General features: G+C 40.8%; 4 protein-coding genes across 10 annotated transcripts; 1 reads left to right on the top strand and 3 right to left on the bottom strand.

The window, feature by feature from the left end:
- Positions 1-780: 780 nt before the first annotated feature.
- On the bottom strand, positions 781-3377 carry LOC124314450 (hatching enzyme 1.2-like). The gene is made up of 9 exons (XM_046779650.1): positions 2900-3377; positions 2773-2842; positions 2673-2710; positions 2483-2597; positions 2257-2387; positions 2071-2185; positions 1684-1783; positions 1493-1605; positions 781-1414 (listed from the first exon to the last, which is right to left on the bottom strand). The coding sequence occupies exons 1-9, from the start codon at positions 3032-3034 to the stop codon at positions 1059-1061; spliced, it is 1173 nt and encodes a 390-aa protein (XP_046635606.1). The 5' UTR covers positions 3035-3377; the 3' UTR covers positions 781-1058.
- Positions 3378-5202: 1825 nt separating this feature from the next.
- LOC124314400 (golgin subfamily A member 4-like) lies at positions 5203-9951 on the bottom strand. Of its 2 annotated transcripts, XM_046779536.1 has the most exons (12): positions 9146-9951; positions 8883-9083; positions 8346-8809; positions 8148-8272; positions 7942-8081; positions 6563-7871; positions 6195-6499; positions 5958-6125; positions 5784-5888; positions 5569-5717; positions 5371-5486; positions 5203-5311 (listed from the first exon to the last, which is right to left on the bottom strand). In XM_046779536.1, the coding sequence occupies exons 1-11, from the start codon at positions 9830-9832 to the stop codon at positions 5384-5386; spliced, it is 3756 nt and encodes a 1251-aa protein (XP_046635492.1). In that variant the 5' UTR covers positions 9833-9951; the 3' UTR covers positions 5203-5311; positions 5371-5383. The 2 variants fall into 2 exon arrangements, with proteins under 2 accessions (XP_046635492.1, XP_046635491.1); XM_046779535.1 differs by lacking the exon at positions 5203-5311 and having other exon boundaries at positions 5316-5486.
- Positions 9952-10990: 1039 nt separating this feature from the next.
- Positions 10991-17145, top strand: LOC124314452 (cyclic AMP-dependent transcription factor ATF-1-like). Of its 6 annotated transcripts, XM_046779656.1 has the most exons (10): positions 10991-11114; positions 11544-11629; positions 14023-14234; positions 14340-14492; positions 14571-14688; positions 14838-14975; positions 15123-15290; positions 15474-15583; positions 15654-15712; positions 15782-17145. In XM_046779656.1, the coding sequence occupies exons 3-10, from the start codon at positions 14049-14051 to the stop codon at positions 16005-16007; spliced, it is 1158 nt and encodes a 385-aa protein (XP_046635612.1). In that variant the 5' UTR covers positions 10991-11114; positions 11544-11629; positions 14023-14048; the 3' UTR covers positions 16008-17145. The 6 variants fall into 6 exon arrangements, with proteins under 6 accessions (XP_046635612.1, XP_046635614.1, XP_046635615.1 ...); XM_046779658.1 differs by lacking the exon at positions 11544-11629 and having other exon boundaries at positions 10994-11114; XM_046779659.1 differs by lacking the exons at positions 10991-11114; positions 11544-11629 and adding an exon at positions 11738-11758.
- LOC124314459 (contactin-associated protein-like 3B) lies at positions 16993-19789 on the bottom strand. Its single transcript, XM_046779668.1, has 6 exons — positions 19698-19789; positions 19303-19636; positions 19078-19232; positions 18815-19016; positions 17874-18125; positions 16993-17797 (listed from the first exon to the last, which is right to left on the bottom strand). The coding sequence occupies exons 2-6, from the start codon at positions 19310-19312 to the stop codon at positions 17367-17369; spliced, it is 1050 nt and encodes a 349-aa protein (XP_046635624.1). The 5' UTR covers positions 19313-19636; positions 19698-19789; the 3' UTR covers positions 16993-17366.
- Between the last annotated feature and the right edge of the window lie 7923 nt (positions 19790-27712).

The raw sequence follows: 27712 nt of genomic DNA on the forward strand, positions 1-27712 counted from the left end.
CCAATCCGAGACAAGGCACGTGATCCAGTCTCTGGTAACTGGATGAGATATGTTAAACTAATTCGACGCTGGAATAAATTCAAGCGCGGGAAATTTGAATTTTAACCGTATTTGAGTTTACACGTTATTAAGCTGTCGACGTGTACGTTTACGTATGTGGTCAAGCGCGTCATTTATCAGGGCGTTCGCCAAAATGGGCTGTCATGTAGTTATCGGCACTTCAATTCCTTTGAGATATTTAAGTGTAGGAGGTCCGCCCGAAGACAGCGGCGGACTAGTCGTAAACTTTTTCAGACCTAGCCATAAAGCGCTGGGAAGATTCAAAGACCAAGACAAGAAAAAATGATGGAGATTGTAACAATCGATCGATTCCATCACAATTGCATAATGGATCAACCGATCAAGATTGCGTCATTTTGATCAACTGCAAAAGGGAAACGCATAACGAAAATTGCATGTCGGGCGCTGAACCCAATGCTCTTTGGCTTTTAACTTATTTGTGTTGCAAATTTATACAATACTAAAAGAGAAAGGTCCAAAGTCATCCAAGAAATGTAACGTAAAAGGCAACAAAACACGTGTTGCTGTTGCCTGCTGGACACTCTTCCTTCAGAGTCCTCCATGACCCCAAGTCAGGAGAGTTCACACTCATAAATAAATCTGTAAGCCAACTGAAAACGGTTATAATGTCGTAACAAGTTATATAGACACTGTAAGATTGCCAAGATATTGTTTCTTATAACCGACTAGGCTACTAAACCAAAATTTCCGAGACATGCATTACGTGTTGTTGTGTAATGTGCGGTAACTGCGGTTACATGTATTCGATTAAATTTTTACAAACTTCCGGTGGAAATCGGTTTGGCTGTTTAATCGGGAATCAAATTCGTTTGGTAATCAACTATAATCAGGTAATACTAATAAGCGAGTTCTAACCTACGCGTTGTTATTGGCTGGATTTCGAATCAAATCTAACATTTTACCGATATTGATTTTTCTGCACGTATTAAAAGTTAAAAAAAAGGAGGAAAGTTTGGAAACTATGTGACCGTGATTGATTACTCGGTATTAACCATGTGCGAAATAGTTGTGCCGTTCGGACGCTTAGTCGCTGGGCAGCAAATGGTGGCCCAGGGCCAGTCGCAAACGAAAATTAAAGGATTATAGAACAAGCCCTCTGGGCACGGCATCCGGATGGGTTCTAATCCTTGGCAAACATAAAATTTGGTGCAATCCGTCGGATCTGCCAACGTTGGACGAGTTTCGCCAAAACAAGTCGGGGGACTCGCCGTAGGGTCGCAGCCAGTCTGTCCTGTTGGGGGCTCCGTTGTGCTCGAACAAGAATAGCGAGCGTTAAGTCGACGGATATCTTTTTCGCTGAGATGGTCACGATTTCCCAATTCCAAAATCGAGTCTGTAATTATATGTCATTTAGCGAATTATTAGTTTGCCTTTTATATTAATTTTAGTTTTTTTTAATTTGTTTGTCTACCATTTCTAGCTGTAAGCGTCACAAGCGACGAGTTGATTGTGAAAAGAGTGTTACTTCCGTGCAGCAAACTGTCGTAATCGTAAGACTCGTTGTACATGGCCGCATCAGTTCCACTCCACATCGAAACACAATCGGGCGGGTTATTTAAACAAATTTAACTGCTGGTCTGTATAAATCTGCATAAATCTTACTTGTATTTGATTAGATAGTGTCGCTTTGTTTCGTTGACATTTTGCCAGTGAATTCTGATGGCCTTGTCGCGATCCGGTCGATTGTGCTCGTGCCCAAAACCTATAACAAGCAATCGCAGTAGTACAAAGCCTTATCTAATTTTCAATAGGACGGAAACAAAGGGCGAAAAAAAAAAAAAACGAGATCATAGTGCTGCCTCGCTTCTGGAATTGTAAATAGCAAAGTTGTTGATACAGCGATGCGCAGCTCGAGCTGTCGAATAACAAATGGAATGCCCAAATAGGACGGTATTCAAACATTCATTTGGGATTTCAGATTTATGCTCAGTGAACTCTACGTTGGAAGCAATACGGAATATCATCATGACATTTGCATGCAGTTTTCACCTAGGGAGTGAAGGATCAAGTGCATGACTTTACCAGCACCATCGGCTGTGCACCTTTCTGCCTGCAAAGAAATCAGTTGGGCGCCACCTTGACGACCGATAAAAGAAGCGCAGCCCTAGAAGCGAAAAAACAAACAAATTGAAATTGATCAAAGTTGCATAACTTAAATGATATCGTTCGTCATACTTCCGAATTGTTGAAATAGAGATAATCTTTTGGCCACAAGTTGGATTCGTGAGAATAAAGTTCGCGAAAGCGCAAGCAAGACACTTCGGAGAATTTAGAAATCGATGTGGTGATCACGCGCGTGTAGTTGGCTAGACAATTCGGCCGCAACATTATTTACAATTCAAATAATGGTTCATTAACTAATTAGATTAGAATAAAAGTTTCGCATGCTTCTCTTAATTACCTAAACTAGGATCGATGAAATAAGGAATCTCTTGCGGATTCCACAGCAGTTTCGGATCGCTGTAATTGACCCAAGACGGATTCAGAGACTCTGAAAACGATTCCGTTCGGCTTTTCTGTTACATTTACGTAAGAGTTAACTTAATTTAATAACCAAGAACCAATTTAAAAAAAATGTAGGGTGGGGTTACCAACGACACGAAGATGTCATCATCCGCGTACGCCGGCACTGAAATCGATCAATTAAGTTAGCAATATGCTCCAAGTCATAAAATATGAAATCCAACTTACTCCCGCGGCTCGAACTCGACAGTTTTACATCGTTAATGGGTGGTTTAGCTAGAGTTGCTTTCGGGAACGACTAGGAAATGAAAACATAATTCACGAATCAATTTAACACCAAAAAGTTGGTTTCTACCTTGGACTCGGTTGGCGATGAGTAAATCGCGAGAACAGCAACCGCCAACCAGAGTGGCATTGCATTAGTAAACTTCATCGCGATGGCAATGGCTTCGACTAAATAAATTAGAGTGTGACATGTCGAGCCCTTCATATAAATACGAGAGGACCGCACGTTCAATCAGCTTGCCATCGCTTTGGCGCCTTATCGAGTTACGTATATCAACTTTGTTGTTATTTCAGTGAGGAAACAAAAAACAAACACACCGGCGGTGAGAGGATCCGCAATCAATCAACAACAGTGTGGATGGGGGGGGGGGGGGGGGGTGTCGAGAACATCAGCTCTCCAAACCTTCTGGTGTCTTTTCTAGTTGTTTTTTGTTTCTCTCCCGCTCTTATCTGATGCAAAGCAGCTGGAACAACTGTCAGTGTAGCTCACACATTTTCTCCCCTAAAATTGCCTTGATAAGGAATTTGAATTGTTAGCCTTAGGGCCTACTTGTGATCACAGAGAGAGAACGAGAGTTTATTGGGTGCCATATTATAAACGTGAATCGCCAAGTCCAACATACCAAGCGCTCCGCGCTGCGATTGCATGAGCAATATTGATTCCTAAAACTCTGTCTACTCACTGTTGACATTCACGGAATACTTGGTCATCAAACAAGGAGAACGTCCACTGTAGTAGACGATTGGCAGCGTGCTTTATACGGCACGACACAATCGATGCAACGGGCCCGAGAGGCATTCACAGAGACAGAAGTTTGAACGACTGCCAAGGAAAGATGAACGAGCCTTTTCTCTCTTCTGTGTCGGGGATTTGAGCCAGGAAAAAGGGAGAAAAATAAATGGAGTTGAAAGCCATCGGTAACGGCTGTTTATAGAGACTTATAGAGAGACCCCATCTTTGTCCATGGTTTTACGGTATAAATCCAAATATGTTTCGGTGGTTCGGGGGATCCCACTCCAAAGTTCGACACGACAAATACATTTACACCGATATGGATTCTTCCATGGGCAGAAAACACAAACTTCCGTTATACTGGTATCTATTTTGGCCTCTTTTCTTTTTCCATTTCTTGTAGCTATTTTTGGGGGCTGTTGGATCAATGGATAAGTTATAGATTCAGCTCGGAAACAATATAACTATTTAGTGCTAGTAAACTAAAAAGGTGTACTACTGCCGCTTACTGTATGTCCTAAAAAAGATGTTCTTTAATGCTTGATAATGTCACGGAGAGAATTTAAGCTGTTTGACGAGCCATACAAATTTGGTGTTGAACTGCATCGTGTCTCTTGGTTCATCTTGTTATGCCGCTTTCCTGCTCAAGTCTAAAAATCTATCCGAAGTTATAAGTAACAACGTTATTGTATATCCTTCTCGAGACAGCCTTTCTACTATATCCTATTGAGAAAGGATTAGGGAGATAATTCCACGGCTTGAAAGATGTGAAAATGTCAAATACATTTTCGGATTGGAACCGATCGATCGATAAGACGTCAGACATTTCGTTGATGTCTGTTGTTATTTTTCTAGTTGCTATTTTCGTCGGTTGTTTGATCATTGGCTATCCAAGTTTTCTGTTTTCGTTCGGAGGCGAAGCAATCACTGGTGTGTCCCGCGCCTAGTTTCTCGTGAAAGGCAATGCGTTCCTTTGGGGGCTGGTCACGTGAACAGCATATGACTATGAATCCTGCGGATCTTAGATCAGCAGGAAATGATGAGATTCTACAATGCAACCAACTCTTTTCAGTCTTCTAGCCATCCATCTCTTTCTCGCTCCTTGATCCGCCTGGCTTAATCGAAACAAACAGCGTCCTCTCTCTCTCTCTCTCTCACGACAGTCTTCTTTCCTCCACGTGCACACGACCAATCGGACATTGTTGTTTGTGAGCTCCGGCGAGATAGTTGTTTCCCTACGCATCTAGAGAGAGAGACAGCGCGCGTCAACGTTCAAAATAGCGACGATGGAACAACTCAAAGATCGCTGTCGTGATTGGTTCGCGAGAAATCAAGTGAACCGGAAACGATCCCCGCGTTTCACAACCCATCACTTTGGCGAGGTACGCGTAATAAAAAAAACAAAAAACAAGACAGCGTAGGAAAAAGGGGGAGAAGGCCGGAAGGATCATTCTTGCGCTGTGTCTTCGATACACTCATCTTACCACCAGCTTCATGAGGATGAGATGATTGAATTGTGAAGACCTTCCTAGCCTTGCCGTGCGCAATAAAAATAGTTTCTCTGCCGACCCTGTTGGGCTTCCACTACGGATAAGGGAATGTTGTTACTATGGCACTCTTGAGAGACATTTACTACTTACAAGGCCGTATAGCAAATGAAAGAGGAATCTATTGGTTTCTCATCGTTCCCTGTGCCTCCTTAGGGAGGGTTTGTATGCGGCGGCCAAAAATCCATTGGAATGGGAAAACCTAACAAATTTGAATTTTTATTATTCGGCTTTCATGCATCAATTCAAACACAACAACACATTCGGAAACATTTCAGTCAGTTGAAGGCCGAGCTTCGATCGCCCGTCTTCTTTGGCGCCACTGTTTCGCGATGTAGCGCATCCTTTCAATCGATATGATGGCAAAAACGGCGACCCTGAAACCAAATTTGTTCTTCCATTATCACGCCACCGCCATGACAAACAGAATTACAACTAATAGAGCCATCCATTGTATACCTGAAACGACGTAAGGGATTCTTCGATGCAATCTCTATCCGCCGGTTATGATTTTGATCCCACTCACAAACAATTGCCGAGAGAAACTTTTTCTGATAAACTAAATTCTTTCGAATACTCTCCAATTTGAGAGCGCGATACTGGTGGAACTGACGATACAGCAAAATAAATTATGGTAATAAAAACAAAAGTTAAATAAAAAGTGTGGAAAATACCTTGCTGGCTTGTTCGGGTGGAAGAGATCGGTACGCTGAAATTGATTTTTGAGGTGGTTGGGTTTTTACCGGCTGGTTTCTCTGTTGCGCAAGCAATTGCATCACCTGGGAAAGTCAACAAAACAGGATGACATTATTATTGTTTTCCATTATCCCCCAGTCGAGAGATTAAACCTGTTGTTGTAGGCGAGTATTAGTTGTACGCTGATCTTGCAACAGCAATCTCTCCATTGCGAGTTCCGTTCTGAGCAGCTGCACTTTCTTTGTCAATTCAACTTCAACTGGATTAATTGTAACGACAAAACTGTCCCCGTCAGGTTTCAACGTTGTCTCGAGATCATCCTGAACTCAAGAAAAATTCTTACGTCTCACAATCCAATCGATGAGAAAATAATTACATTAAAACTATACCTCTACGTTCTGATTGGTTGCTGGTAATCGGCTTATTTTCTGCTGAGCTGCGTTCTGTTGCATCTCGAGCATATGTTTACCAAAAGCCAAAAGCTGTTCGCTTTCTCTTTGGACCTCTTTAAGAGCCGTTTTCCCCATCATGGAATTGGGCAAAGACAAATCATTAAAGGTGCTGAATTCGGCCGTACGATATGCCGGACTTCCGTTACGAATGGAAGTTGCTCGACTGCTGCAGCGGCTGCTCGTCGCACTTCCCAAAAATTCTACAAAGGATGGTGCCAGTAAATCGGGCGGAGCTGTTTGACCTACAATGAGAAATAAGATTTTTGAAAACCAAATGAAATCAATAAAAGAAAATAAGTGATTACCTTCTAATGACAAATCTCTGGGATCGGCCGTTCGAACATGTTTCTCTTTCTGCTGTAGCTGCTGGGCCTCTTTAATCGCTTCGACTTCACGTTGCAAGTTTTGCAAAGCTTCTTCCACTTTTGCTTTGCAACTGTCTGATAGTTTCAACTTTGCTTGCAAATCACTGAGCGTCTTTTCCTTGGAATCCAGCTGAGCTTTTAATGCTGAGGACTGTTGTTGGGCTGTTTGTTGGTGATATACCAGATCAGCTTGTAATGAGGCGCATCGTTGCTGAAAAATTTCTACAGCTGTGATGGTACCACGCTGAGCTGCAACTTCTGTTTCAAGAGCTAAACACCTTCGACGCATTATGTCGTATTCCTGAGTTAAATCTCTTTGATTAGACAGATTTATTTCCAATTCTTTGCAGTGTTTTTGCAGTTGATCGATCGCTGTTTCGCTGGCGAACTTCTGATCAGAAAATTCCTTTTTCAAGGTCTTGCATGACAGACGTGATGCTTCCAACTCCTGTGTCATAACCTTGTGCTGGTTTAGTTCCTTCTCCAGGGCAACACAACGTTCTCGAGCGATTTCGAGCTCCTGCAACTTATTTTGACAATCTTCCCAATCCTTTTCCAGGCGAGTACAACGCGCTTGATACTCATCTTTTTGTCGATCGGCTTCGTCTACCATGTCATCTAACGCGGCATTACGAAGCTCAAGCGATTCAAGTTGAGCCAATCGACTGGCGTTACAAGCCGCTTCGTCTTCATAAACCTGCCGCTCTCTCTCCGAATTTTTCAGTTTTTCTTTGAGCTCACCCAGTTCTAAGGTGAGTGCATGAATCGTCTCTTGATGTTTGAACTGGGCTGCAGGGTGGTTTTGATGCTGCATATGATGTTGGTATATCGGACTGAGAGGAACAGGGGAATTTTGGGCGCCGAGTTTGGACCAGGTCATGCTACCGTCTTGGTGGGGAGCATCCCTCAAACGTTCAACACTGTTTTGGGAAAAGTCGTCTTGGATCCGCCTGGAAAACTCTTGTTCTTTTTCTTTTTCTTGAACGGCTTTCATCAGTTTTTCAATTCGCTCATACAATTCGCCCATCTCCTTTTGCATATTAGTAAGAGATTCTTCCTTCTCTTGAACTATCAAGCAAAGTTGCTGCTTTTCCTCCGAAAGGGCACGACACTTTTCGGCGTGAATATTTTGGGATGCGCCAAGCGCAGCTGACCGTCTTTGCTCTTCAAGTCGATTTTCCAAAGAAGAAATACGTTTCAAAAGATCGGTATGCTCCATCTGAAGCTCATGTTTTTCGGCATCGACATCCTATGAATGAAGCAAATTTATTTGTGATTTAGTATTAGAATATGTATAGCAATGGTGTCTGGTTGCTTACCTGTAGCAATAATTGATGTTGCTGATATTGTTGCTCCAATTCGGCTGCTCTAGAAATGCTACGCTTTTCCGACTGAGATATTCGTTGTAATTCAGCCTCCAGATCTGCTATTCGTTTACAGGCAGCCTCTTCTATCCGACCTATATAAAAACAAAAATTAATATATTTTTTCGGGACTAATTTAGAGAATCGAAAAAGCATTATACTCAAAACGGCCAGTTTTCCATCTAGCTGCTGCAGAAAATTGATGGCACGTTCTGGATCATTTTGGCAGTTTTCTCCATTAGTCGGTGACGGACTATTGTCACGGATATCCCTGGGATGTCTATCCCTATTCACACGGATTTACAACAACAAAATGATTCACTGAATGGTGACAAAAATATTCTTTTAACGATTATTACTTGATAGATATATCCTCCGTGCTAGTTGATGGAGTTATATGAGTTCTTGGGCTCAGTAAATTGTTGTTGGTTCTCTTTTGTTTAGTTGCCTGAGCTGCTTCCAGCGCTCGCGTGCTGTTGTCCACTTTGTGAAGGAGTCGGAAAATTAGCTGCTGGAGTTCATCAAACAATGACGGCATCTCGCCGGCTGTCACTGGAAGAGAAGTGTCCACTACATCTTGCAGTGTTGAATCAGCTTTATGACTCGCAGGAACGTCACTTTCTCTTTCCGTCTCCGACTGAGCATACATATGATTTTCCAATTCATTCTGCAATGCAGTGATTTGTTCGGATTGAGCTTTGAGCAATTGATCTTTGACATCTAAAACAGTTTGCAAGCTACTGTTTTCTTCGTCCATTTCGGCCTGGTTATTACGTAAAACTTGATTGTGTTGCTCTAAACGCTGCTGAACAGCGAGCTGATCCTATGATATGAAGAAAGCAAAGGTTATTTTCAAAATTTCACTCTCATTATACGCAAACGTTTTAAAGGATTACCTGGAGAATTTGATCTTTCTCTTTAAGAACTGTTTGAAGTTGTTGAACATCATGGGATAGTTGGGAAGTGGAGACTTTCATCCTTTCGCATTCCTTTTCCTTTTCCGCTAAGAGACATTCTAGTTTTTTCTGTTGTTCACTAGCCTCTTCTCTTTCTTGCTCTCTTTCGATCGCTTGCTGCTCCAAAAACGCACGATTCGACTAATCAAATGAAGCGAAAAAGTATTAATTTTACAGCCAACACGAACAGATTAAAATAATACCTTTAATTGCTTATCTGCAGCATCAAGCTGGTCTGTTAAATCCTTTATCTGCTTCTGAGCCTGATCAGATGCCACAACATGTTGCTCAATCATTTGAAATTGAGAGGTGTACTGCTGCTGAAATTCATTGGCTACTTCCAGAAGTTTTCGATTGTAGAGTATGTGTAGCTCTTCACATTTGTGACATTTTAAATCATCTGTTTGAATACTTTTTGAGCCAACTGTAACTGGCGGATTTGGCTGCTGTTGAATATTTCGTTTTACTTCTAGCCTTTCTATGTTGGCAACAAGACTTGTCAATGGTTGTTCTTGCTGGTCTGAATACTCATCACACTGGGTTTCATGAGCAAAATTAAAACCGGGTATTGGTCCCATACTTATACTTAGGTCATCTTGTGAAGTAGAAGCCTGCCGAGAATTAACTGTAGACATAAGTATGTCTGGCCTGAAATCTGCATCTGGGGAAAATGCAGCATGCAAATTAACAACTTGGCTGATTTCTCCTCCAGTGATTGAAGAAAGAGACAAGCTGCCCATTACATGGTTCACTTGGTTTCTGGTAGGTGATATAAAACTCGAATCCGATATGGTATAATGGTTGGGTTCGTTGCTAGCTTCATCACGGCTGATCAAGTCTGCTGGTCCCATTGAAATAGATTTTTCACTGTCATTTGTCGACTCTTCCATTTTTTAAATGCAATAGTTTGGATGCTGAGTGAAACAATTAGAAAATAAATTATAACTTTGAGACCAAATGGCTCATAATGATGTATTGATATGGTTTCACACGGATTCGAATTTCCAAGCGTCTACAACATCAAAATAAACAAAGACAGAATGGGAAGTCTCTTCTCACTTGTGACGTGGTTCGTATTTTCTGCGGGTCAAAAGGACCATTCCATTTCAAGGACCATTAGATTTCTTGCCTTTGTTTGAGAATAGAGCACTAAAAAAAGCTTGCCAACGGTATTTTTTTAGAAATTTATTAAATAACCACAAGTGTTCTTACGAAACAAATTCCATTTATCATTTTCTAGTTTACAACAGTTGCGCCACAAAGGAAGACGCGTTGAGTAATATCTAATATGTAGGCCTGCGCCTGACCGTAAAGGGGTACGAAATAGCTATGCTTGCATGAGCAATCTAACAAAGTGCAGCTTTCGGTTTTTAGACCTTATAGTTTTACAAACTGCTCAATACATGTTCGTGGAAATTACGTCACGCTTTGTATGAAATAAACGCAATGCTCTAGAGACTCGTCTTGCCAAGGGAATACACGATTTTTTATCGTTTAAGTTGCATTATTTTTAGTACATCGGATTGAACTAAAGACTAGTATCTTGGAGAAAATCCAATGGATTTTTAAGGTTTTTTTGCAGAAGCGGCAAGCGGAACAACCGAACAACACGATAAATCGATACAGATAGAAGTTTGCAAATATTTCAACCTTTTTCCTATTCCAATCAGTTAGCTTGAATTCAAATGTATTAAATTACTTATAACTACGGAAAGTATTAACTGTGGAAAGCAAAACGTCTTAACGAGAATATTAGAAAGAAATTAAAATCGAAGCAGAAAAATGGATTTAAACAGATAGGGCACTCACTACAAAGTAAATGTTGCGCCCCCTATCAACTGACCCTGGAAACTTTGCGTAAACAAACCGAATAAAAGCCTTCTCTGCGTTTCCATAATTTTAACTATTTTTAATTATTTAAATGAATTATTGTTCTTTCCTTATGGTAAAGATAATCAAACACTTGTAGGAAAATGAAAATAAATCGTGACGAATGCGCAACACGTAGTTTTAGGCCTGTTGGAAAACTATTGGATTGACATGTGTTGTTGATGGTTAGTCTGCTAGTCTTTGGTTTATGAATGTTTTTGTCTTTTTCGTCTACGAATCAGGGATTTTTTTAGCCACATTCAAGCTCATCCAAGTAAATTGCTTTGAAATTAATGAGAAAAGGTAAGGATCTTTAATATATCTTATTGTTTCATAGAATAAGAAGCTTAAACAACATGACTGAGTTTGAAACAACTGATCTGAGATTGTCCCACGTCTAACAACACGTGGAATCACCAGAAAGAACGACGATTGCTTAATCACAATCTTGAATCTGATCAGGTATATGGCCGTTAGTGAATCAATTTTCAGAGTTGGAAAAACTGTCTAGCTAGGGGGTTTGTTGTTGTTGTTTGTGACATAGGATCAAATTGGCAGGAAACAAGTGTTAAAAAAAAACCGCACACATTTCAGAATTGCTTTGCTGCAGTTATTCTCGATTTTCTTTCATTTATTAAACTTCATTGTTTTTTTGTTTTTATCTTTAAGTCATTTAAGGAAAAAGCCTAAGGATATCAGCAGACACTGATTGCAAATTTATTTTTCCAACAGGGTATCATTGAAGCAGAATAATTTCGCTGTCAGCTTCGGTCAGTGTAATAAGCTACTGAAAGTGATTATTTTAAAACCATGAGAAGGTAACTGGTATTCCAATTATTTTTAGATGCCTTTCAACCATTTCAATCTGCCATAGAAGTCAAAGATCTATGAAGAAATACCCTTGCTGGTTCCTGCATACCTTGAATTGCAGTTAATTTAAAGCTCCGGTAGTTTATTGATGACATTTCCCTAGTAAAAGCGTAAAATAATAGTACACAGCATTTGAAATAATGAATAACACCTTTACCCTTTAGCTAGTCTACAGGGCGCATGCAGGGCGCATGTTTCAAAGCAGACAGACGAATTTCGAAGGGTAACGCCCAAAGTTCTGTAAAGATGGCGCAGGCTTTTTAAGCGTGTCCTATCTATACTATCTCTGTTTTCGGGTGTAGGCGTTCGATTAGTCGATACTTTGCGAGTATATCGATTGATGTTGCTGTTCTACACTTTCAGTTATTCAGTTCCTTAGGCGTTTCTGTTCAAGATTTGTTGTTTTAATCACGCTTAAAAAAAGACTGCCGAAATGATGCATCGTGCCCATCGTGACCAATCGAGTTGAAGGCCTTGAAGCCTGTCTTTCTCCTTGCGGGTGCGTGTCGTGAGTAAGCAAACGGCAAGGGAAGCTACGACTAGCTCTCGTCGTCGAAGCGTCGCCTCCATCTTGCTTTCTGTATGTGCCTATGTGTGTGTGATGTTGTTGGTGGGAGGAGCCTTTAACGAAAGCTTGAGCTAGCGCCATATCGTTGTCGTAGCGCGCGTGAGAGGAGCCACAGGCTGATATACGTAACGAAAAGTTGAATACAGACGCATTCAGTGACGCGAAAGCCTCCATTTTGACTTGGCTGTGTATGCGTTTACGTGTCAGTCCCGCGTCCGCGTCGGAACGGCTGTCCAGGGTTGGTCCCCTCCCGACCACCACCCTCTGTAACCACCCCCCTGTGACGTCGTCGCCATCTCTTAATAACTCTCTCTCACCTCGGGTAAGTTTGTTATAACAAACAGTAGTAATATAGAAATATTTCCGAAAACTAGTTCTACTCTCTGCTTTTGCCTAATATGGATTCTAGCAATAGGACTGGTGGTGGTAGGCCACTTTCATTCGTCTATATTATACCCTGCCAGCTACCACCACTGTTCACTATATAGGCGATTGATTTTTCTTTTCAACCTAAGCCAACCCAACACACACACACACCGACATTGTGCGGGAGTTATTTCTAGTTCTGCCCGTCTCGATTCAATAGCATTTGACTACATGAAAAGTCATTTTTTTGCATTTGGCACGAAAATGTTTTCGTATCGAATGTTTGCTCCCGTTTAACATTGTGCAAACAATCACGAGAGAGAGAGTCCAACCGAGGCGCCACTACAACAAGAAACACAGTTTGTGTAGTCTGCTGGGTGTTGTGTGTGTGTGTGTGTGTGTTGATGACGAACTTGTCTCCATTTCATTCTACCAACGTTCTCAGCTGTGAATTACGACCCAAGAATTTTTTTTTTTCTTTTTCCTTCTATCCAATGTGCAATCCCTTTGTTTTCACGTCAGACATTTTCACACGATTCCACCGGGTAATCGGGAAAACACACGATGACGATATTTTGTATAGATTCACTTTTCGTTTTAAAATTGAAGACGGTTCAATGTTGAGTCAGACGTGGAAAGAAATTTTATCCAATTCGTTCCAGTCTGAAAGAGATAAATAATTTGTTGGCCACAAACGAAACAAAAGTAGACAAACTAAAAAAAAAATAAATCCGGCTCTGTTATTCTCGCTTTTTGTGGTTTTAAACAAAATAAACTTTTTAGTTTAGCTTATCCTTAAAAAAAGAAAAAAAAGGCTGTAGGGAGAGAGGAGAGAAAGAGGCGGCGAGGTGGTTGGTACGAGTAATGAATAATACGGTGGGAGGGTTGTGTGCGTCAGCAGATGACGTCAGCGTGACGTAGGTATAACAGTTTCCGGCTTCTCTCTAGCGCCTTTTTTTCTCTCTCCACTCCTGCTGCATAGTCCCGCGATCGTGCGGTCGGTCCAGGCGGTCGTGCAACAACAGTTGTAATACACCAGCCAGTCGGCTTTACTGCGCCTTTCACCTTCACCAGCATCAGTTGGCCAAACGCTCACTTGTCCACCCTTTTTTTTTATTACTCATTTCGGTAGTAGTGAAAATAAGGAGAGAGAAACTGTTTTTTTTCTCTGATTGTGTCTGTCTCTGCCATCTTTTGTCGTGTTTTCCCAGCGAACCTTTTAAAACAAAACAAAAAAGTGCTAAGGTCCGTCGGCAAAAATGTTTCCAAGGTGCGTCCCCCCTACTATATTTTGACCGGCAATCGTGTGTGTGTTTGTATGGATATCGAGATGTGACGTGTCAACATCATCATTTGCATCTGGTTTTCTTGCGGTTTTCTTATCGTTTCTTGTGTGTGTTGTTACAGATCAGCAGGTCTTGAGTTGAGGTATCATGGACTTGGTGGATGCCAATGACGGATCAGGCGAGAGTGATCCTCACAACTCCGGTGCAGCAGAAAGTTCATCCCTGAACGGTGGAAGAAGTAGCGGCGGAGGCAATATTGGCGGTTCCAATCCCAGTCATTCCCAATCCTCGTCCGCCATCAGTATTGTTCACGTTTCTGTACCGCAAGCTCAAGTAAGTTACTATACATTGGTCATTACCCTGCGCCTCCTATCGTCGTGTTTGTTTCATGCTATCTTTCAAATTTGAGATGCTTATCTTTATTTCCTTCATTTCAAGGTGCAATCGGTGATACAGCCAACGTCCGTCATTCAGAGTACGCCTAGTCTACAAGCCACCTCCCTACCAAAAGGCAACATCATTTTAGTTAGCAAGCCAAATTCCGTCATACACACAACCGGCGGTGGCGGAGGCTCCATCCAGACATTACAAGTAGTCCTAAAAATAACTTTTACTCTGTTGGGAGGCGGGGAGTTCCTCTTACTAATGGTTGTTATTGCTTCTTCACAGGTGATTGATAACAGCGGCTTGCACGAAGACGAAAACACCAAAAAAAGGCGCGAAATCCTGGCACGCCGGCCGTCTTACAGAAAAATTCTCAACGAGTTGGGAGGTTGCGAGATTTCCGGCAAGTTTATCTCCTCGGGACTTCCTTTTCCCTTGTTCTCTTTTTTTCCTTTTTTGTTTTAGTTTTTTATTCTTTTTTTTTTGTGTAGTGCATTTGTTTCCCTCCGTCGATTCTAAACGCATCATTTATTTCTCTCTTTTTCATTGTAGAAGATAAAGGAGACTCGCCGGGAATCGATTCAGATAGTAGCAGTTCGTCTCCCGCGCCCCCTTCTAGCCATAATCAAAGAACGGCCTCGTCGGTTGCTATCTCTGGCACGCATTATCAGACTGCAGGTTTAATCAAAGGTATTATTAGACCCAGAATCTTGGCTCTCTTGCCTTTTCTGTCTTCTCTTTGTTGTTGCTGTTTTTTCTATTTCTCTTTCTTTTCAAACGAAAACCCATTTGGTATATTTCCACAATTTTCACGCAATCTTCACTATGACATTCTAGTCCTACCTGGTGGAACCATCCAACTGGCTACACCAGCCGGCAATACTAGCCAGGGTTTGGGCGATGGTGGTGGTCAAACACTATCCACCCTCACTATGACAAATACGCCAGGAGGAGGTGCTATTGTCCAGTACGCTCAGAATCAGGACGGCCAATTTTTTGTGCCAGGTTGGTTGTGGAAAAACATAAAAGAATCAAGTCACCCATCCATCCATCTTCTATCCTATCCACAGTATATATGTCGTCCCATCTAACCTTATCTCTTTCGTCTGATAGCACCCTTACCCTTTCTGGCCACGTATCGACATTTCACGTTTTTTATTTATTTATTTTTTGTATTGTCGTTTTCAGTTTGCGTCACCGGTGACCTACAAGCATACGCTTTACGTCCCGTCACGACCACAGCCGGCCTTAATTCGACGGGCGTCGTAGTCGGCAGTGGCACCGGACAAAGCTTACAGGTATGACCAGCTGTCATTTATCTTGTTGAAATTATTTTTCGTGACTCATCAGCATCATTTATTCTGATAGAATTCCAAACTTTTGGCGGAAGAAGCGTCCCGAAATCACGAACTACGTATGAAGGGAAAGTGAGTAACATGATTAAACCAAAATTAAATAGAGACCGTTGCTAATTTCTAATTTGTCTGATGTTGCAGTAGCGGAAATCACAGCGACGAATGGGACCCGTCGGAGCCATCGCTACAAAAGCGAGAGCTGCGACTGTTAAAGAACCGAGAGGCGGCTCGAGAGTGTCGCCGGAAGAAGAAGGAATACATCAAATGTCTGGAGAATCGAGTAGCTGTACTCGAGAACCAGAACAAGGCCTTGATAGAGGAGCTCAAGTCGCTCAAGGAACTCTACTGCAGTCAGAAAACAGACTGAACATTTGTGGAACGGTGTGTGCTTTTAGGCCACCAATGATTTGAAAACTACCAAGCGCGCTTCACCTTTAATTCCCACATCCTCTTTTTTAAAACATCGTCCTTTTTCCATGTTGAAAATCCTTTTTTTCTCTGTCAGAAATCCTTTCTTCTATCATCACCTCAGTTTATTTCTCTTCTCTCTCTGTCCTCTGACTGCTGGAACATTTGGCTCCAGTTTCCGACCTTTGAAATCACTGGTAATTTAACCCTCCTTTTTTTCTCGCGCAGTTTTCATATTTGTTTTAACTTTGGTTTACTCCACTGGAAGAAAAACAAAATTCAGAAGGAAAGAAGAAAAAAAACGCTCGCCCAGTGTAGGAAAAGGCGAGTTGGTGAATTTTTTTTCCGCTCTTTCTAATATTTGTACATCAATCATCTATGTTAAAAACTTTTTGGATATAAGATTTGTTTTCCTCTCTAATTCATTTATCGTAGAAACAGTAACAGGAAAGCAAGGCGCGGGTTTATTTGGCTGTGGCGGTTCACGGTACACACAAGCTTACATTTCTGGCACTTTTGTCTACGTTTGTGGGGGTTGAATTATTTGTGAAGTGAGTTAATGAATTGTACATATAAAGAAATTATATCAGTAATAGATTTTGCCAAGGCGAGTTTAACAGGAGAAAAAAAAACGTCGATCTTAATCCACATGATTGGGTGTATCATGTTATCGTAGACTGTGCTGTTTTTGACGCCATTTTGTACGACTTTTATCGTTAGATTTTCCCCCCTTCCCAGCAAATTTCCCTTCAATTCAAACCAACATCTCTTTCCTACTTTTCTTTCCTTTCCTCTTCAGACTGCCTTACGATGACTGATAAGAAGAATATTTAATCGCCATGTTTTTCACCAGCCCGTTGCCATCTCAGTCTACCACCATTTCGACACGTAACTTGATCCTCATTCAGAGCCCATGCTTGTTTATGCCCCTCGACTTGTACGTGTCGTCCCATTTTCACTGGCTCCTCCTCTTTCTTTCCTTGTTCCTCTGCAGCATGTAATACGATTTCAACTGAATCTTTTGTAATTTTCCACCTGTGGTTTTTGTACACACAGTATGCCTTACACGGCATTACAATACACTTTTTGGTGTAGAATGAAGACCGTTAATTGAGTTTCTACCATAAAGACCCATCCCACTTTAGGAACGACAGTGGCGGTTTTATTTTGCTTGGTAAGCGATAAATCATGTTACATTTGTGATGAAATTGTTATTTTCAGACAGATTACAGGCTACAGGATTCAGAGAACCACTCAAAAGAGAAAATATCGTGTGTCTTAGAGGTATTAACTTCACGAAATTATTTTTCTGGACTTATTAAAATACGCTTTCTTCAAGTAGGAAGCCAACAAAGTGTGTATAGTGATAATCATCATCATAAATTGTGCCAGCCTGTAAATACAGTCTAATTTGGTCGCCCGTACGAAGTTGCAAAACAGATTTGAGCGAAAAAGTTTCGTATTGATCGTTGCCAAAACCACACCCAACGCCTACACCATTCAACTGTAACTGAATATGTGAGTCAAAATTATTGACAGAATTACTGATACCCGACAAAGCAAAAAAATATTTTCCTGCTCTTGGAGCTACGAATGTTCCTGTCGCAGTGTTCATGGCATTGCCCACGTTTAGTCTGCTGATTTCAAATGGGACAACACTGTTGGCTGTTAAGTAGTTAGTTTTTCTTTGTATGTAGAAAAACACAGGTGACGATTTTACATCAGTAAATCCTATCCACGTTTGAAAACCTAGATGCGAAATTAACAAGTAATTGTTATTGTTGTTTGTGTTTGAGTTTCATTTAGATAAGGGAGAACCACCAACCTTGGGATGTGGGTAGTTTACTAAAGTCACAGTAAACTGTCTCCACTTGAGAAACACCTCTGATCAAATAAAGGCCGCTGAGTACATGGCCGATCTGCCACAATTCCGTGCATGAAGTGGGCATTCCGTTAACGACTATCTGACCGGAGCATTTTAACTTTCCCAGCGTATGAATTCCACTTGATGCTTCCGGGGACGTTCTTCCGAAATTCAGCCGCGAAACTGGAAGATCTTCTTTCTTAGTTATTTCACCTTTATACAGTGGGTAAGTGGTAGAACTTTTATTTCAATTATCAAACACATTTTTCCCCACTGAATATATCCCTGGTAGCACACTTACATCCATCGTCTATCATATAGATGTCTTAATGTCTAAATCAAATCTGATCTATCTGCAACCTAAATTGGATATCACATGGATACTCAATTTACTACGGCCTTATGCTATCTTCGTATAGATGTCCTATAGATCTACGTTTCTCATACGAACACGGACATCCATTTGTGTCTAGAAATTAGACGCTTAACAGACAGACGTAACATGACGTCTATGAGATGTCCAAATTATCTGTCCACAGGATAGATGAGGAAGACAAGGACTTTACATTTTCATAATTTTAACTGCTAGTATTAATGTAAAGCCGTTGAACAAAACACAGTTAAAAAGTAATATAGAGTGGTGTAGTGGGTAGAGCACTGGAGTACCACTCCAAAGAACGTGGTTTCGCGCCCATCGAGAAACGTTTCTTTTTTTCTTTTTGCTTAAATTTAAGTCTTTTGAAGACGGCTGTAAGCCGTACCCATTTGGATGTCTTACAGCGCGACATTAGTATAGACATAGGCAATCCTATGGACGTCGGGTTAAGACATCTCACTCGGCTGCAAAAGATGGGCGACGTACATCCTATAGATAGAGGCGTGCTACCAGGGATGTGCCATACCGTCGTCGGATAAGTTGCTGGGTGCGTAGGAATCGCAGTTGCATTTGATGTTAGAGTCAACGCAAGAATTTTCAATGCCGCACTGGCACGTATGAGTAGCATTGTTGTTTCCCGACCAGTAGTATTGCGCTTGTCCGTTTTTGTCATTCCACCAGGAATAAGCGATCTCGTTAAATTCAAGTGGAGCCGAAAAACACTCATACTAATAGTCATAATCCAAATCGTAAAAAACAAGCCATTATAGAACTTTTGATGACTAATACCTTGATGGATTGTCGACATTCATCTGAAAGTTCGATAAGCGCAGATATTTGTCTTGACGAAGCTTCGTATGCGATTGATCTCGTGTAACATCCAGGGTCCAAGCAGTGCCCAACATTGATTGCCGACTCACTATTATGCCCAATTAATGTAATTCCTGAAACCAAAAATCAGTGAGGAAAATTGCATCATCTGAAAAAATTAATTCATTCAAAAAATTAAAATACCTGACGACATATCACAGGTGACTTGGATTGGATCTTCTCCCACACCCTGGCCGTCTGGGTCGATCCAGTAAACGCCGGATGTCAACGAGGGATTAGCCAAACGGGCTTCGTGACAAGTCCTTGGTAATCCACTTTTGGTTTCGAGTCCCACCTTCGCCCCATTGTTTAAAACTACTCGGTTGTCAAGCTCTTTCGCTTCTCGACCAAAGTGGGATTTACACGACGCCAAAAGTAAGTCTTGTTCTTGAACCTTTAGCTTAAGTTGCTGCACTTCTTCACTCAGACGACCAAATTGGACTTTGACAAAATTTTCAAATTGGTCCTTGAGAGTTTCCTTTGGTGTAATTCTTTTGATATTTTATTATGAAAAATTTAATTATAATATTTAAGCTTACGTAATCATTCCTGAGAACTTTGTTGTCTTCAGCCGACAAGTGGTTTTTCTGACCGCCTGCTACACCTAATGCAATTACGAAAATGTTAACACAGAAAGCGAATAAGTATTGTGTGACAGTGACACCAACAATGCACGCCAGTTATATACAGGCTTCGCGATGTATTGGACATTGAACCAAATCATTCGATTTACATTATATTTCCAAATTTTTCCGTGTTCCGATAATAATTCTTGTTCGAGCGGGAAATCCCATTCGAGATACGAAATAAGCTAGAAAACAAATATGTTTTTCTTTGCTGTTTGTTTATGCCTCTCTTGTCTTTGTCCTTTGTAATGTGGATTTAAGAAGACTTGTTTTATCCGCTTTAGATAAAGGAAGTTGTTCCCGTCCCGAAAATGTGTATCAAAATAATTGAATATTAAATTAAATCAAATCGCCAGAGCTATAGTACCCTTGAAATCGCTAAAAAAATAGCTTAACCATTTGGTCGAACAGTTGAGTTTTACATTAAATTTTAAAAATATATGTGCTTTTTCAGGCTAATCATTTCACGGTTAACCATAATTTTATTTATTTTCTTTTAATATAGAAAAATAATGCGAGTTTTTATTATTGCATTTAGCAACTTGGCAAAGGAGCCATTCAATTCGAACTGGTTAGACTATGGTTTCCATTTCGTTCCGCCAGTTCCCGTCCAGCAGCAACATCCAGCAGCCGGAATACGGAATTCCTTTTTTTTTCACGAATAACCATTGTGCCATCTGTCGGACATCATAATTTTAGCCACCTAGCGACATGCAGTGAAGGCGGTATTGCTTTCTGATTGCTCAACTGCTACATCTCTCATCAAGTCATCATCGATCATCGACTATTTTTATTTTGGTATATAAACGAAAACGAAAAATAAGTCTTCAGATACAAATCAATATCGAGGATATGATAATGATGTATAAATAAATACAGTAAATATTTTGAAAAAAATTTTGAATAAATACAAATCGCTTAAAATATAGCTAAGCTAACCATTTGCGACCATTGGTACGCGCCTTCGTCAGAGATGGGAGATAAGAGAGGATATTTTCTCATCTAATAATTGTGTGGTTATAGATCTTATTGCAATTCAAAAGTGACTTTTGAATTGCAATAAGATCTATAGCCAGCTGTCTAATATGTTTTGAAAAATGTTGGTTCATATGACACATTGTTAAATAACTCTAATGAAACCAAAGTTATTCTGATTTCACACTCCAAAAGATGATAAAACACTCGGCAAACGTGCTTGCTTACAGATGCCGCTGGACGTGCGGCTATATATATACGTCGTCCGTTTCATTGTTGGTATAACTATATTGCACGCATGATGGCTAATAACGATACATCTATCACCGCAACCGGTTTCAGCCAGGCTCTTAATTACGACGACGGCCAATGCGCCATATGTCTGGGACCTCATGCGTATAAATCTCAGTTGCAATGCGGCCACTTCTTTTGTTATCATTGTCTCACCGAGTGGTGTAAGGTCAAGTTGAAGTGCCCCACTTGCAAACGACCCTTCACTTGCATCTTGCACAATATTGGATCAACGGACGGCCAACAGATTCACACGCCCGACCCGCCTCTCCTCGGTCTGGCTAGCCATCACATGCGAACGTTCGGGCAAATGTTGAGCGATCCCGAATTCCGCCGCGGACTAACCCAACCCGACATAATCCGTCAAGTTGACGATTTCCGCCATGTGCTAAACGATGCTCAAGTTCTCCAAGAATTCGACGACCCCACCTTTCGTACCCAGTTGAACGATCCCGAATTCGGTCGGACGTTCGACGACCCAGAAGTGAACCGCTTGCTGGGCATCCCCGAATTTCGTTGTGCCATGTACGAGATGGCTGGCGAGGTTTTGGACGACGAACAGTTTCTTTTTATTTTGAGCTCCCCTGATTCACGCCGGTTTTTCTTGACTGATTGGTCTCTAGTACTCAACGGCAGTTAAACGAACCCATTTACCGCCCACATGAAACAACACCAAGTATATTAGAGGGAATAGCAGTCAAATGCTTTTAGCGTCCAAGATAACACGACGAAATTACCCCCTCGATATATAACCTCCCCATAAATTACGTGAGCTATTTGAAAATAAAAATGTCTTTCCAATAAATATTGTCCTTGTCTTAGTCACTTTGTATCCAACGCACTAGATTGAATGACGTACTATATTCTTCTTATAGGGATTAATATGACGTACGCAAAAGCAATCTCGACCACTTCACATTAATCACGATTAGACGTCAAGTGTGAAGGGAAATCTCACCAGACCATAAAACACTAAATTAATATCAAGTACAGACTAACATTCAGACACACAATTTAATTTCTCTCATTTGCAAGGTTATAGTAAGAACGCAACAACTTTAACCTTCGGATAGTTCAAACCTTCCGTGCAAGAAAATATTAGCTTATTCCAACGTCTACCAATATAATGACATAAATTTAGAGATTCATTCGATGAAATTGAAATTTGAATTTGAAATTTTTGAGGCCTTTGAGGAAGCGCTGGCAATATAACCGCTTTTATCTTTTTTTGCGGTTTGGTTTTAGGGAAGGGGTCGATTTTGTTTGATTTTTTTATTTTGGCGGGATGTGGGAGGCGGGTTGGGGGGGGGGGGGGTATGTAATTAGAATATTTGTGTCGTCTGCTTTCTTTTGTTTCAGCACAGTTTCGAAAAAGCAAAAAGAGGTGAAGCTTCAGAAATTTTTTATCATTGAAAAATTGAACTCATCACTGGTATGGAAACGTGTACGTGGCTGCAGCAATATAAAATAGCAGAACAAAATAAAAATTTGGTCGTCTCTCCACTCCATGCTGTTTCTCAGGTAAATAAAAATATACGAATGAAATGATTTTGGGAGCTAATACAGAAGAGTTAAACCTGTTCCAAATGAGTGAAATGTTGGTGCCCGACTACATTGACTATTCAACATGCACGTTGTCGATGCATGGCAGAGTTTGTTTGCTCTGTGTAACCTTTATACGAGGGGTTCGACACTCAAAAAAGACCCACACGCCTGTCCCTAAAAGTAATATAAAAACGCGCGAAACGGTTTTTTCCTCCCTCTTTTACCAGATTTTCTTATTGTTTTCTTGCCTCCAAAAATTTCCATAGCCACTTTTTGTCTTCCAAACTCCCAGCTTCTTCCTCAAAAAGTGGGAAATAACTTTTTTTTCTCCATTTCTACTTTTTTTCGCTTTTTCCCCTATTTTTCACTTTTCTAATTTTTTTGTTTTAAAAAACACAGACCATCTGAAGTGTAGTGAGTCGGGCTAGTTTATTTTGTCCCTTAATTATGCAGGATCATGCCATGTCCTTGAGAGAATTTGACAGTTGGTTAACTGTTGAATTGGTAAAAAAAATTGTTTTGAACCTTGGGCATCACACCTAAATGTTTGAGAAGGACAACTACAAATATGCGAAACACGAGGGTGAAAACCCTGATGGACATGTACGTACTTCAATTAATTTTCCCAAAAATACAGATTGATTTATATCTAATTTATACATACACAGAGTCGCACAGAGTACCCCAACCTCATGGTCTTTTTGATCAACTATCCGTTCAAACATGGAAATAGATTTTTTAGTGTTAAAGTATGTAAAAGAGAGAACTCGCCCCAAAAGAAACATTGCTCAATCGCCGAACTTAATTTTTGCAAAACCACATGACCGCGCTTTTTAACGAAAATTTGCGATCCATTATAAATGATACTAGCAAAAGCGCTAGACCCAAGCTGGCGAAAAACCAAATACTCCTTCAAAATTGGAAATAAACACTTCATAAAATTTACGACCACCCTGAATATAGCTTTACATGGCAAAATGTAATAGTCCAATATCCTTGTCGTAGCGATATCCACCGTTTTTTTTTTTTTTTTAATTTGAACGCTAGCTTGAATGTTCAAGCGTTGAAGAAATGTTCTTCTTGAGCTTGAGTCTTTTGATTGCGTTTTATGGGCAGAGTACGTACGACTCACTACTGCTGTACGTTACTAAAAACCTGGCTCTCATTAGAAAGCAAGCTTTAGAAGGTTCCGACCAGACAGTTTCTGCTGGCGATTCTCCGGAGCAAAGTTGCATATCACTTTGGCCTTCTGAAATATTCGCACGACTTACGAATCTCATCACAGAATCTATGGGAAGAACAACTATAGGGCTAACTTCTTGTAATCCTCCGTTCATAGGCATATCAGCCAAGCCATCAGCACTGTTATTTTTTTTTTCTCTGACACTGATGAACTGAAGGTAGACGCTCTCTTTCTTTTGCATCCTGATGAGTGATAACGGTAAAATGTCATAGGAAAAGTTTTCTTGACTTCGCGCTGTTATTTTTTGAGCAGTGTCAACAACATCAGCAATTAAAGCTTTTTCTCCTGGCAACTGGCATCATAAAACTAAACTTCAAAGGAATTTTGCAAACATCTCGAAAAATGCTGATTCTCTCAGCTTCGGATAAGTCAGCAACGTAATCTATATCAGCAGATCTTACAAAATGTTCTAATTCAGCACAATCGGGATTTATTCAAGGCAAAGTACGAAAAGAACTATAACCGAGCTTTAATAATATGCACTTAATTTTAGGGATAACATCTATGTCACATTTTGTATGCAGAATAGAAAAAACACAGTTTTCCCCCATTTTCGTCACTCTTGGCACTAGATCAAGAATGCAGGTATTCAGAACCGCACGACAAAGTAGTCTACCTTCAACTGAAACAAACCAAATAAGCGAAAATTCTACTTTTTTCCCGTAAAGATTCACTTTTTTCACTTTTTTTCACTTTTTTTCACTTTTTTACCTCTTAATTCCCAAAGTGACGAAAAATAATTTTTTTGTCGCCACTTCCCCTTTTTTTTCATTTGTACTATATCATATTGGGGCGTTTCAAGCATCTTTTTCTTCTCTTTAATTTGTAGAACTGATTCCCGCGCATCAAATTTTCCCATTTTCTAGTCCTTTTTTGAGTGTCGAACCCCTCGCCTTTATACCTTTGTACAGATTCCAGGCTTGAGTCAGCCATCGTAACCATAAGATGGTGTGCCATAAGTTTTAATACTGACCTAACATCACCAACAATCTCAGCATCATCAATTGGGTAATGATTTGTATTACTTTTATTAACCTGTTACCTGCCGTATATTTCAATGGTGCCTGAAACTTGCACAAAAGGACACATAAACCTTAAGTAATCCTGTTATTAACAATAAGGGGTTACCCACTGTCTTTCTAACTTTTCCTTACTTGTTGTCTCATCTGCAACAATTTTTTCGTAACCCATTTTTTATTTTTTGTTTTCATAAACAGCTTAGCGGTCCTCGTGTACACCCATGTGAAGGTGTGTGTATATGCGCGATGACCCCCTTTTCCTATCTTGCCTGGCGTCAACTTGACTGAGGATGGAGCACTTGTGGAGGCCTGGCTGTGGATTTCCCGGGCTTAAAAGGTAGGACAAATGTTTCTCTATTCTTTCTTTTTTTGACGATTTGGTGGCGATGGTTAAAAAACGTTACGGAGTACGATTATTCCTGAGTTAGGCTTTTGACTGCAAGTTTTCTCTAGCCGTTTGTGTTATCTCAATCATGGTTAATTTAACAACTCGTTTGTAGAACGTCTTTAGATCAGGCTTGTTTTATACCTCACAACTTTGTCTGCGGGCAAACAATCAAGTTCCAAAAATTGTTTAATTTTAAACACTTCAAAACGATGTGCAAAGTCTATAAAATTGTACGTCCAAGAGGGACCAGCCGCCACAACGGCACCTCCTCGTTTTATTATTCCACGTTATTCATAAATCAGAAGCCAGTAGATCCTACGGTTTATACATAGTGCCGCCATACAAGGCGATTCATCAAAACGTAAGCCAACTTTGAATAATTTATGTCTTCCTAGCCTCCTGTGGGATTGCGTCTATGCTCAAACTTGGTACTGTAAATATATGGTCAATCCTTATTCCTACGCATAAGCGGATGGACTTTGCTCCCCACAGTGGCTTCATCAATTTCATCCGGTTGTTTGAGTTCCAAAAAACATTCTGAACTGCATAAATTCAATTTAAAAATGTCGTCTTGCGGGAATTGTAGACGATATACTTTTCCGTCATATTTCAGCCGAGTTTTATCAATTCGCTTGTGGTCCGTTTGATTTCAATGTGCTTGACTGAATTAAATCGCATCCGCCTAGGAGTCAATTGGGTGGAAATTGCATGACATTTGGAAGCCGCTGGACTATCAGCAGTCCTCCCGTTTATGAAAGAAACTGTGTCATTGTCCGTGTTGTGACGTAATTTTGCCAAGCGTACACGCAACGTGATCCAGCCCCGTCCATCCCATTGGCCATTGCATTCATTGTATTCCTCAGCAACAACTATACCGCATTGCTGATAACAAAGACGCTATTCCATTAAAGTAATTCATTCAAACTTAGAGTAGTACATCAGCCCTTGTTGTCTGATATTGCTCTGCTGCGTTGGGATTTTTTTGTCGATGGTCAATGGATTGGTTAATCACTTCCGTTTTTTCTTCAAAGTGAAGGATCGGCAAGATAAAGAGTCGGTCGTTTTTTATAGGCAAGTCAATAACATTTGATTCTTTGGCCTTGTCAGCCCTGATGGAGAAGGATCACCAATATCAAGAGAAAAAGTCGTAAATTTCAGTTGGCCCGGATGTCACGACCATTCTACAAAATTTCGGGTACATGTAGTTTAATTTTTCAACAGTCTGAAAGGGAATCGAGTCCGGATTGGGTTTAAATTCTTAAACTTAATCAGAAATCCGCCTTGTACTTTCAACACAAGGCAACAAAAGGCAACGAAATATGTATAAGACACACCGCCGTTGGGAAATGGGAATTTGTTCTTGTAACTTCCACGAATGAGAACAAAACGAGTCGTACATTTACATAATAATGGTATATTGTTCCTTTGACGAGTAAACTGGATAAGGAATGAAGGAATATATAGATCTTGATGGATGCCCTTCCGTGCGATGTTGTTCGTGTGCTCATCAACAAGTTTTAAAGTAAAATTAATGGGCTCCTAAAAGTCTGATGATGTAAATAACACGAAGTACTTGTGCATAATAATTTGGGAAATGCAATCAACTATCAGCTGGGAAATGTTCAGGATAATAAGGGCGCGTCGCGACAAAAAAATTCAATGAAAAGGCCGCAGGGATCGTTTGTGTCATGTCGGAGTCCCTTTGAACTGGTAGAGGATCACCAAGTAAGTAATTGTCGTTCCAATTAGCTATTTACAAGGAGAGAGAGCACAAGAACGCATATATTAGAGAATGAAAGTCAAAGGCGCGGCAGCAAGTCAAGTAATGACGCACATGTGTGACACACTCGAACACACTCGAAAGGATAAAAGGGCGGGGCTCACCTTTGGCAATAATTGACGCCTCAGATGGAACAGACCGTAGACGTCAAACGTCGGCACCGTTTGTAAAACTTGACCGCCCAACATGAGTTGCTGCTTTTGTGTACCGTCGACACATTTTCATGTCAAATGTCATTCAAGTCGATATAATTTAATTAAATAATAATTGCGCATATACCTGCTGTTGGTGTAGCAAAGAATGGCTCGTGATGTGATCGCTTCCTACAGACGCCAGCGTCTTCAAACAAGCCAGTGCCTGAGATGATTGCCCAAAACAAATTTTAAATGGGCGCCGGAATTAATTAAAATGAAACGGTTTGGCTCGTCACCTCGGATTGGATGCGATCGCAGGCGTAGCCGAGCAGAGCGAGACGTGCCACACATTCCAACTGGTAGAGGACGACTTTAAGGAAGGAATACTCGCCAATGAGCAACATGAACGACGTGTTGACGAAGCCGGTGAAAGCGAAAACGACGTGAATGAGGGACAAGGCCTGGAAACGGCCATTCAGTTGATCGACGGCCTGACAGACGAGGCCGTGATTCGCTCGGATGTCGGCCAAGTCCAGGTTATTGGCCGCCTTAA

Source organism: Daphnia pulicaria, chromosome 10 (assembly GCF_021234035.1).
Source record: "Daphnia pulicaria isolate SC F1-1A chromosome 10, SC_F0-13Bv2, whole genome shotgun sequence".
Classification (NCBI taxonomy): domain Eukaryota; kingdom Metazoa; phylum Arthropoda; class Branchiopoda; order Diplostraca; family Daphniidae; genus Daphnia; species Daphnia pulicaria.

Excerpts from the sequence above, each read along its gene's own strand:
- LOC124314450 (XM_046779650.1), bottom strand. The coding sequence starts at position 3,034 with ATGAAGGGCTCGACATGTCACACTCTAATTTATTTAGTCGAAGCCATT. Across the intron at positions 2,388-2,482 it reads TTTCATCGATCCTAGTTTAG|CCAACTACACGCGCGTGATC; the intron begins GTAATTAAGAGA and ends CGAATTGTCTAG. Across the intron at positions 1,606-1,683 it reads CACTATCTAATCAAATACAA|TGGAACTGATGCGGCCATGT; the intron begins GTAAGATTTATG and ends TTCGATGTGGAG.
- LOC124314400 (XM_046779536.1), bottom strand. The coding sequence starts at position 9,832 with ATGGAAGAGTCGACAAATGACAGTGAAAAATCTATTTCAATGGGACCA. Across the intron at positions 8,273-8,345 it reads ACGGAGGATATATCTATCAA|GGATAGACATCCCAGGGATA; the intron begins GTAATAATCGTT and ends CCGTGTGAATAG. Across the intron at positions 6,126-6,194 it reads CAACCAATCAGAACGTAGAG|GATGATCTCGAGACAACGTT; the intron begins GTATAGTTTTAA and ends TCTTGAGTTCAG.
- LOC124314452 (XM_046779656.1), top strand. The coding sequence starts at position 14,049 with ATGGACTTGGTGGATGCCAATGACGGATCAGGCGAGAGTGATCCTCAC. Across the intron at positions 14,976-15,122 it reads GACTGCAGGTTTAATCAAAG|TCCTACCTGGTGGAACCATC; the intron begins GTATTATTAGAC and ends ATGACATTCTAG. Across the intron at positions 15,584-15,653 it reads GCACCGGACAAAGCTTACAG|AATTCCAAACTTTTGGCGGA; the intron begins GTATGACCAGCT and ends TTATTCTGATAG.
- LOC124314459 (XM_046779668.1), bottom strand. Across the intron at positions 18,126-18,814 it reads CAGCAACTTATCCGACGACG|GTGAAATAACTAAGAAAGAA; the intron begins GTATGGCACATC and ends CACTGTATAAAG. Across the intron at positions 17,798-17,873 it reads TAAACTACCCACATCCCAAG|GTTTTCAAACGTGGATAGGA; the intron begins GTTGGTGGTTCT and ends TTTCGCATCTAG.